This window comes from Miniopterus schreibersii, assembly GCF_964146895.1.
Source record: "Miniopterus schreibersii genome assembly, chromosome: 10".
NCBI classification, from domain to species: Eukaryota; Metazoa; Chordata; class Mammalia; order Chiroptera; family Miniopteridae; genus Miniopterus; species Miniopterus schreibersii.
Window position 1 is genome coordinate 30975454 of NC_138110.1, and position 11224 is coordinate 30986677.

At 42.3% G+C, this 11224-nt stretch overlaps 1 protein-coding gene across 2 annotated transcripts in view; it reads right to left on the reverse strand.

Annotated features, from left to right (window-relative positions):
• MAPRE2 (microtubule associated protein RP/EB family member 2) overlaps positions 1–11224 on the reverse strand; it is a 129194-nt gene that overhangs the window by 117150 nt on the left and 820 nt on the right. Inside the window, exon 2 of one of the 2 annotated variants that reach the window (XM_081149610.1) lies at positions 10319–11055. The exons of the other annotated variant lie outside the window; for it this stretch is intronic. Within the exon in view, the coding sequence (XP_081005736.1) occupies positions 10319–10342 (24 nt within the window). The 5' untranslated portion in view covers positions 10343–11055. The remainder of the gene's footprint in view (positions 1–10318; positions 11056–11224) is intronic. 2 annotated transcript variants of the gene reach the window in all.

The window sequence follows — 11224 nt, forward strand, 5'->3', positions numbered from 1 at the left end:
CAGACACTCAGATAAGCAGTTCAGGGCAGAGAGACAACCTAACCTAACCCGACTAATCAGAGCCCTAACTCAGAGTCTGGAGTTCCTGTGCTTGGCCATGGGCAGGTCCAGCGGAGGCTCGGCAGGGGAAAAGCCACAGGTTCCCGAGTATAATTATGCCCCTTGTGGTCTGTGGGGCTCATTGTGAGAGCTGCTGGTAAGCAGTACCAGGAGCCTCTGGGCCCTTTCGCATAAGACAAACAACAGGCCCGCAGGACAGAAGTGTCTTGTTTCTGGGTACAATCTGATTCCAAAGCCCCCAGCAAGCTCCCACTGCTTCCAAACAGCAGCCCCTGGCCCAGCCTCCCGCCGAGCCTCCCTCCGGCAGCTTGCCCACCCGCTTCTCCATCCCCGAGTTCACAAAATATTCCAAATATTCCTTCCACAATGAAAAGACCAAGTGGTTCCTGAATACAGAGACATCCCCAGAGTTCAGCCGTTGTTTAGTTTTCAAGTGAGTTTAGAAACATCAGTACAGAAGCAAACATAAGCGCAAACACCAGTGCACTTTGGCTACAATTTTAAAACAAATACCTGGGGGGAATCCCTGGTATTAGTGGTTTGCTTTGAATGCAGGTCTGGATGAAAGGCAGGATCTGGATGGGGGGAGTCCCATTCTGAGATTTTATAGATCAGAAATGTGATTTGTTTTTTAAATGGAAAATTGACCTAAGGCATGATTCAAGATAAAAAATATGGTAACGTCTGTCAGAATTAGAAGTTGTCTTGCAGCACAACTAATAAAAGGTTCACAAAAATAAAGGTGAACCCTTTCTTTTTCCTAGCACCTACTAATGTTCTCCGTCAGATAACCAGTATCTCTGTGAGTCTCCCCAAACGCTCACCAAAACCTGCCAGCTGCTCAACCTTCACACGGAGTGTAATGGGCAGTCCTCCCAGGGATACTGGTGTTTAACAGACATTAACATTTTAAGCAAAACGGACAGAGTTCCAGCAGCAGACTTTCAGAAATTATTTGCAGAGAGAGAAGCATTCCGCACCCCCTACCCCCAGTCCTCCGTATGTTTACCGTAGTAAAATCTGCAACAAAAGGGAACCACAAACCAGTGACCAAGAGAGCCCTACCTGAGGACCTCTCTTCCCAGCACGGAACAAAAGTGCCATCTGTGTCTCTTCATCTATAAAGCAGTGGTGTCGGAAAATGAAACAATTCCTAAAAGCCAACTCTTAACAGGCCAAGCACGGAACCAGGACTGAGCCCATCCCCATCTCCAACCAATTTATGTCCTGGGGAGGCCCACATGTGGGGAATTAAAGCCTAACCACAGGGAGCCTCCTAACTGGACGGGTGGGCCAGTGGGAGGTGAGGGAGGCAATGATCAGGGAGGCAGTGAAGGTTTTCCAGAACAATGCTTCTCAAACATTAACTCATAACAATGGACAACTGCGGATCTTATTAAAGTACAGGTTCGGACTGAGAATGCCCGGGGTGGAGCCTGCGCTTCTGCATTTGTAAGATGCTCCCAGGTGCTGCTGATACTACTGGTCCATGGAGCCCACTTTGAGCAGCAAGGACCCAGAGGAATTAACACCTGATATAAGACATATATGCACAACCCAAGGACATGGACAATGGTGGGGAGTGTGACTGGGGAGGGGGAAGGAACGGGGGGGGGGGAACGGGGCATTGGGGAGAAAAAGGGACATCTGTAATACTTTAAACAACAACAACAAAAAAAAGACAAAGGCTGAACTCAAATTGACCCGGGACAGACATCCCGGGCAGAAGAGTGTGCAAAGACGCCGAAGCTAGAAACATGTCAGACGGGAAACGACATTCAACAAGCTAAGAAGATTTATGCGAAAAATTACTGAATGCAAATACAGACAATAAGAGCTTTACACAAAAATGAAAAGTTTTTGCAATCATTGTGTGAAGGTGGTAAGGTTAAGAATGTGTCCCCTCATGCCCCGAGGCCTCATCTTTTTCAGGCTCTAATAAATGTATGTTGTATTTATTAAACAATAACAAAAACATGAATTAGTTTCTCCTTTATGTTCTGGTGTGTGTGGGGGGGATTCTCTGCACTGAGGTGCCTTAACAAAATAACCATGCAGCTTCTTCCAGTTTGGGATTATGTGACTGGATAAGATCCAACACTACTAACTTATTACAACAATTAGGTAATGATATGGTTATGATGGCTACATGAAAACATGTGTCGTCAATGGAATCACTGAAGGAGTAATATTTTATATCCAAGGCATCACTGGAGCAATTTTATAAAAAGAGTTGAGTAATTAAAAATATTTAGAAGCATGTAATCCATTAATAATTTTTTCCTTAGGGAAAAATGCAGGAGGAATTGTGTAGAATTCTGGCAGACAAAAACAAACAAACACAAACAAACAAACAAACAAACAAGCAAACCCTGTGTCTTTTGACTTCAGGGAGCTGTGAGTCGCACCCTGATGAGGAATTCATTGCTTGCTGTCCTGGAGCAAGTCTCTGCTCCCAGCCAGGAGAATTTTACATTTCTAAGGAGCAGAAGGGAAAGTTGTGGTTGCCTTGGACATACAGCCACAAGCTACATGTTGATAAGACATGTGCTCTGTGGTTTCATTTCCAGTGCATAGATGGAACTGGTAAAAACAACATCAGCTTTCTTCCAAATCAGGCATGTAGCAGGAAACCACATCATAGAATACTTAAGTCAGCTGCCAGCCCTACCTGAAGCAGATCACTAAACAAATCATCACTGTATGTCATAGTCATCATGAGACCCACACAGGTTACCTAATTTGATTCTCACAAAAATCCAGTGAGACAGTGCCAGGTTCCACTGTCTCCATCTGACAGGTAAGAACTCGATTGGAGGTGTTGATCAAGGATGTTAAGTAACATCTCCAAAGTCACCCAGCCAGGCAGCAGCAGAACTAGTTTTAGGCATCAGGCCTTCTGATGTTCTCACTCCAATTCCAGAATTCTTTCTATGATACAACACTATAACTTCTTAAAAAAAAAAAAAATACACCAAAAACAGTCAGGCTGGCATAAAGAAGTGACGTTTTTGAATTCAAAAGGAATTTAAATCTATGGAACTTTTAAAAATGACTTTTTAAAACTTAGAATTTCACAAGAGTAGATTGGAATTTGGCATAGGCTCAAACTGCATGCCCTTTGCTCGGTTTCAGAGGAACTTAGGGGTACAAATATATGACTGTGTGGTGTTGGCATATGAATATTCTTGTGTAAGTTACAACATAAAATAAAGAGGTATGAAAGAGATTTGTGGGTGATTTGAGAGCCAGGAAAATGTGCCACCTAATTTATAGGTTATTAATCAAGGAGAACTCAGAGTTTTATTTATAATAGGCTGGCAAATTTGTCCATATGAGTCATTTTAAAACTTACATTTGTCTTACTTTGTTATATAAAACAATATTAGAAGTGATCATTTAGGATTTTCATATAAATAAAGTAGAAATACAGTAGTTCCATATCTTGAAGATATTTGCTCAAAAGAAACTATTCCTTCTTAGGTGTTAGAAGAGAATTTGTTAAAGATTATTTCAACATGGTATTTAAAAAAAGACCAATTTCTACATGAAAAACTGAATCTTGTAGTTCCAGACTTCTCAAACTTTAAGGTACATATGAATCACCTATGGGTCTTGTTAAAGCAAAGATTCCGATTGAGAAGTTCCGGGGTGCAGCATGGAATTCTGATTTTAAGGCGCTCAAAGGTGATGCTAATGCGGCAGGTCCTGGGACCACACTTGATCAGCAAGGCATCATTGGAGGCCCTTGGGGCTGAACTTCAGTGGAGTTACCTAAGACTGAACTTTGATTAGCAACATCTGTAATTGATGGTTTCTCACGTTGCTCCACTTGGGCTAACAATTTAGCTCCTAATGTATTCCATTAAAAACTCTGTGAAATAGAAAGTACTGGCAGACATCTTACAAAATAAAGATTAATTTTCTAGTTCTTGTTTTATTTTTTATTTAACCTCTTAATAAAGCAAATTGTGTAGAAAGCTTCAAATAATGGCTTGATTTTTTTTCTTTAGTACGTGAAAGCAGCTCAAGCTTTTAAATTTATTATTCCAGAAATGTAGTCTCAGAGAGAATATTTTACAGACCAGGAAATCTAGTCTTTTTGAGATTTATTATGAAATAAGAGTACGGGTACAAAATTTAGCAAAAACAAAAAGAGAAAACAAAAATAAAACTACAAACTAAGAGCAACCCAAAATACTGTGTTGCCCAGTTAAATTCAAGAAAAGATTAAATTTTTTTAGTATGAGTATATCCCATTCAATATATGGGATATCCTTATACTAAAAAAAAAAAAATCATTATTTATCTGAAATTCAGATCTAAAGATTAAATCAAATTAAGATTAAAAGATTAATTTTTAGTATGAGTCTATTGCATGCAATATATGGGACACACACACACACACACACACACACACAAATCATTGTTTTTTGAAATTCAGATTTAGCTGATGTCCTGTCCTGTATTTTATCTGGCAACCCTAGACCCCAAATTTTAACTGACCTCAGACGCTGGGGTGGAGAATTAACAGACCCGCTGAGAGTGTTGTTTAACCATTCCAATAACACAGAGAATTGCTTTCTGGACTTGCCAATACCACACAGAGAACTTGGTTATTACTGCTGTTGATTTGTGGAAACTCTTTTAGGAGATTTGTGCCCAGAAGACTACACTTAAAAAAAAAGTCATGATAGAGGCCAGGCGGGAAGTGACGCAAACAAGAGCCTTCTATCAGCAGCTCCCTTTCCGGGGAAGGGCCAGGTGCGGCAGAGCAGGAAGGTTTTCTTCTAGCTGCCTCTCTTTTCCACTTTAGAGGGCTCAAGAAGCTCAGTGGAGAAATGGAGACTGCGGTTTCTTGGGTAGATTCATGAGAGGTTCTTCTAACAGAGCAACTGTTGGCAGGTTGATTGGATTTAAGAATATATTTGAGAGAAGGAAGGAAAGTGCAAGGTGGCCGCAGGCGCTCTCACCTGCTCATCAGCTGAAAGCAGCCTTGACCAGCTTTTGAAGAGGGTAGAATGCAGTGCTCTGATTTCACTTGTATATAGACACCCAATAACGTTTCATATACTTGAGCAGAGCTAAAAGGAACTGTCTCATTTTCCAGCTGTCTCTTGCTTACTTTTCCTTCTACCAACTCCAAATGCCAATAGTCATTTCTGCCACGGTGTTTATAATTAATGCTAAGTTAGAACAAAGGTTTGCCCCTGTTTAAATAACTGACAATTACGAATTCCCTACTCTGCTGAAAATGTAGTAAGTCCAATTAGTTCCTAATTTAGGAACTACTGTGGAGAGAAGTACAAGTGATAGTCGTATATATTACATAAGCTGTATTAAAATATATTTAGTAAGTGTGAAATTTAAATGATAAGGGAGGAAAGTTAACTTCACTTGAACTGGTTCTTTACCTGGTTAGCACAGGAGTTCAACAATCTATCTCCAGTTGTCCTCCCTCCTCCCCTTTCAGGAACACTACTGGGTTAAGTTACCTTGGGAGGCAACTTACTACCCTTACTACCAACTGTCCTAGAATGGGAATAAATACACTTACTTTTTGTTTGTTTGTTTGTCTTTAGAAATGATTTAGCTGATCTCAAGTACCTCAAATGTTACGTTGTTACATTATTTACAGTATGCTGTTTGATTTAGTGAAAACAGAACTCCTCTTTTTATTTTGTGGCCTTTAAATTGCAGGTGTACTGATTCTGGACGGATGAAGAGGACACCGTCATACGTAACCCTCAAAGTTGCTCCATTAATCTAAGTGGAACTCATTTGCAAATAGTCTGTGGCATTAACAAGTCAGCAAAAAGAGGAAGTTCTCTTAACTGAAGGAAATTTTATGAAAGGAAACCCTTACCAAAAAAAATTAAGACAAGTTCCTGTCAATGTAGTTATTGTTACTGTTCTTTCAACTATTTTTTGTAGAATCTTCATAGTAACCTGTCCAGCCTTGGACAGAAGGCAAATAATTTGAAGACCAGAATCTGATCTATTTTTAAGTTTGGAAATTTCAAACTAGATTGTCCATGCCATAATGTCAGCCTTTAATGATGCAAGTGATTACAAGCATATCTGCTTATTATTTAATGATCACTGCCTTTATAAGTAGCAAGCAATTTACCTTAAATATATCCTTTAGAAGAGCAGTGCTATTTCCAAAGGCAATCAATGAAAATTTTCTAAATCTGAATAAGTCCTTAAATTATGCTTTCATATACTAAAACAAACAAGCATACAAATGCCCTCACAGATGACAGAAAAAGGAAGCTGCTACTGCTAAAGAGTTAAAGCAAGTGTCAGCCGGGGCTTGCCGGCAAGAGTGTGCTACCCCATTTTCTAGAGTTGTGGAGACAGAGACACAGCTCAGTGTAAGTTAGTATTGCACTGCTTGGGCCTGTTCAGGTACTGAAGTTTCACAATTAACTATATCACTAAAACTCATATATTAATTAGAAAGGTACTGCTTTTGCAAAGTAAATACACACAAAAGGGGGATATAAAACTATCTTTAGTGATTAACTTGAAAACATTTCCCCCCTTTCTCTACAGCAGAAAAGCCTGAAAAAAGTCTAAGGCTTTAAGTGAGCAAACTCTCATTTAAAGCTGAAATATGTTGAAATGGAACAAATCAAGGGTCTGCAAACCTTGTCTGCAAATATTCAGTCAATATTTTAGGCTTTGTGGCCCATATGGTCTTTGGTGCAACAGTCCACTTGGCTGAGGTGGCACAAAGGCAGCCCTAGACAAGATGTAAGCAAGTAAGTATGGCTGTGTCCAACTGACTTTATTTTATAGACTGAAATTCGGATTTCATATAATTTTCAAGTGTCCCCAATTGTTTTTTCCTTTTAATATGTTTTCAACCATTAAAAATATATAAAAACCAATCCTAGTTCATAGGCCATACGAAAACAACAGGAGGCCATCGTTTACTGATCCTGGAAACAGCTTGGAGTCACAGGTTTCAACTCAACCCAAGCTTAATTTCATTGTACAAAGTTTGTCAGTAGTCAATTTGGAAGTGTGTGTATTATTAGATTAGGTTTGTTGGAAGCAGGTTTTTCAATGCTATAAAGCTCTGATATAACAAACCACAACTTTGAGTACTTCTCTGGAAATTTACAGGTGTAAATTTGGAGCAAAAATTTTATGCGTTGAACAGATTTGAAATAGTATAGCCAGATTTTTCTGATTGAGGGGAATAAATTCACTCTAAATGTTTGCAGGTGAATATGTAATAGAGTTGAATTTAATCTTTGCATTCTCCAATAGGTGGGTACTGGATGGAAGGTGCTGAGAAGGAAACATGGAAACATAAGGCAGAGGACCATTTAGTAAAGATGCTGGACAGGGCACTTAAGCTTCCGTTGGTTGGTGGAACTAACCTTTAAGGGCCTTTAAGAGAGCTTTGCTTCTATGACTTGGGCAAAGGTTTTAAAAGTTACTTTGGTTATCCAGGTAAGAAGCAAACTATGGCTCAGAATGTTTTGGGTTGGCCTAGTCCAAAGATTATTTAAGAACAAAGTCAGCGAAAGCATGACACATGGGAATAGTTTCTCCTATTTTAAGGAGGGAGGAGATAATTAGAACTGAGCTTGTATGACGAAAGCCTCTGGGCAAGATTACATCAAAACCTATTTAAGAAACAAGCAGTATGATATAATAGAAACTGGAAGAGGGATCAGTACCCCAGGTTTCTCACCTTGGCATTGCCACTTTGGAAGATCACTTAATTTTTGGACTTTCTTGTGTTATCTGGCATGAGGGAATACTATTTATCCAATTATGGTTAGGCCCTGATATGTTAATCAGACTGAAAGGCTGTATAAATTTAAGGTAATAAGACTGAGCAGTTCTCATTGGTTCTTGAAAACTTCAGAGCTTCTAAAGTTGAGATGACACCCCTTCTTTCTACCTTACCCCTTTTGTCCTACTTGTAAACATTTCAGAGCTAGGCATATGTCTTCCTCTGAGGAACAGTTTCTGATGCAACTGGATTAGCCCCATTTTTCCAGTCTACACTTCAGCCTTTCAGTATCTTACACCTCCCAAAAAAGTGGTTGTAATTTCAGAAGTGCATCCCCAGTCCTTTTTCTAAGCTACACCAAAGTAAGAATGGATGCATTTACATCATTTTGGCCTTGGGAAAATCTTCTTAACATCTATTTTTGGTGGTATATGTAAAGAATACATCCAACTTCCTACTTTTAAATATGCTGGCTATTGAAGTATACGTATGCTATCTTAATGAAAGCGGTAGGCAGATGACAATAAAAGCTGTTTAACTATTAACTCACTGTTTGTCCTACTCAGAAATAGCTCTCCTAGCTTAATGAATTCCTTTAGGCATACACATAGTTGGATAGGTGTTTTTTCCACAATAGTGGGTACAAAGTGAACTTTTGCAATGTATTTTAACAATGGTTGGTTATGCTCAGAATGCTAAAATGTTTTTTGTAAAAGTGTAAGTGAATAAATGAACTGCCATTTTCTAGCCCTTCAGAATTGTAACAGAACTTTGGTTCCTACATATTCAAAATATCTGTCTTGGGAAATAAAACTGAATGTACTCAGGATGCTTTGCTTACAAAAGTTCACCTCACCTTCTGATAATGTTCAGTAAAACAAGCCTTACCATCCATAACATTGTCGGCCTTGTGCTCTGTGCTGTGGGGGCTGCAGGCATAAAGGCCCCTAAGACACAACAGACACCAAGCAGGGTAAATGTAAGTGCTAGGAGAGGTTCAAAGTTCGATAGCTGACAAAACGGAAAGTTTGCTATGTGCCAAACACTTGTTCCTCCTTAGGAAACTAAGAATGGGAGAGAAAGCATTTAGGTGATGGTGGAGAGACTCATGGTGATATAAAAAATAATAGAAGAAAGGAGAGGTATAAAAATGAAAAGTAATAGTTACAAAAATGAGCAAAATAATCTTAATAAACTGTGTGTACATCTTTTAAAACATCATCTTATTAGGCTGATCCTTTGGGGATAATTTTTTAAAAGCAGGAAACCTTCAGTTAATAGCAAACATAAAATTTCATGTAAAATGTTAGGTATAACCATTTCCACCCTTGAATGGGTAATCAAACAGTATTTGACTTTTTTGTATCCAAAATTTGTGAATTGCAAACTCATCCTCTCTGTTTCACACAATTGAAATAACCCAACTAGTTCACATTTTTCCAAGTTTTTGTGTTATTTTTTTATGCTTCAGCACCAAAGAAATGACAAGATGTCTAGCTGGTTTGGTGTATCCCCTCTCACAGGAGAGAACATTATTTGAAGCAGGTAGAAAGGGAGCTGGCCAAGGGAGGGGCTCCTACCGGGCCCAGATCCTGATCAGTATTCAAATGTGTTTTCAGAGGAGCGGCTTTTTGTGGGTGTCAATAAGCTACTATGTAATTGCTTCCTATTCCCGGCTCCGCCTTGGAGGGCAGCCTGCTGCTGACTCACCAGGCTGCTCCCAGTTAGTTTCTGCTGGGCTTCCCCACTGCCTGCCACACGTGAATCAGCGCAGGAATGAGAGTTCCCACCCGGCTCCTTAACAACCGTGCAGCAACCAGGGGCTGGCAGTGAACTTCGATCTTTCCACTAAGAGCCAGGCCCTAGGCAGAGCCGGTGATGAAAATCAAAGTGGCAGCTGTCACTACCAGCCCTGCGATGGATGACAGTCCCCCACCCAAGGGCGTTCTTTGGCTGCACCCCAGTTTCAGCGTCTTTACCCCCACCCACCCAAGTAGTTAAACTGGCATCTTGTCTTGCAACGCCTGCAAATGCTGGCCGCTGAACTCTTCCTTTGCATCAGTCATTCTCAAACTGTTGCCCAATGGAGTCATCCTTAGATTAAAATAAAATACTGATGCCTGGCTCTCTCCTCCAAGCGGCCTGATTTCAATGGATTGGGATGACAGATGGACATCAGGATTTCTCAAAGCTCCCAGCTGATCCTAATGGGCAGCCAGGTTTGGACACCTTGCTTTGGAGAAGCACCTTCTTCCCAGGCAAGAGAAACCTACCAGCTAGGCTGAACCACTCCGTGGGCTACCACACTTTCTGTCTTGGAGATCTGCTGACCTATAGCCCCTGATGCCCCACTTAGTTTGGCAGAAACGAACGCTAGCAAAGCAAGGGGGGCACTTCCAGCAGGGACACTGGCTAGACGGGAGCAGTGCCCTTTGCTTGCGGAGAACGCTGCCAGGTTAGCATCCAAGAGAAGCAACGAAAATGTAGCTATTCGTCGGTTACCTTTTGATTTCTGTTCTGATTCATCCCGCAGTGTCTCGTTCGGCAAAGTTGTGAGCCTCAGGTCCTCTCAGATTCGAAGCTGCTGCCGAGTCCAAACCTCCCCGAGCCGGCCGGGCGCCTCCCCTCGGCGGGACACGCGGCTCGGCGCGCGCGGGGCAGGTACTATGCTAATTGGAAAGTTCGCCGTCTCCTCGGGGCGGGCCGCGGTGCGGGGTTGAGCGCTTAACCCGATTTTACTTGACCTCACGCTGCTGCGTTTAGTCACCTCCTCTGGCCTAGCGGCTCTGGACCACGTTCCTGTTTTGTTTGTGTGTTTTTTTAAAGAAGAGAAGGTGAGCGAGCGACGGAGAAAACACGCCGGGAGGAGACAGCGGTGCCGGCCGGCGCCCAGGGGGTCGGCCAGGGCTCGGATATGAATCAGTCCTCGCGCCCCGGGCCCAGCCAGGACCAGCAGCAGGGGCCGGGGGGTTCAGACAAAGGCTCCTCCCGATCAAACGGCTGCGGTGCCCCTTCCTCCGGGGTTACAGCTTTGCCCTCTGAGCTGGCCGGCTCTTGGCACGGGGCTGGCACAGTGACTCAAGGGGTGACCAAATCTACTGGCTCTTTTGGGTTTGAGTGTGCATTTCCGAGCGCCCCAGGGTCAGAGGGGACGGGCTTTCCGGGCGCACCCCGCCTCCGCCCCTTCGTGGGGTACCTGGCCTCCGCACAGCCCTTCTAAGGGTGGCCCGACGAATTTCCTATAGGAGCAGAGCGGGGAGTCGCTGAGTGGCCCTCGCCCAGCGCGCAGGGTGCTTTCTGCAGAAGAACCACTTGGGTTCATAATAACTCCCTTTCCCACCGACCCAGCTCCGAGTCCCGGGGGCCTGGCGCAGAGCGGGAGCCCGAGTCGGAGCGGGGAGTCGGGCG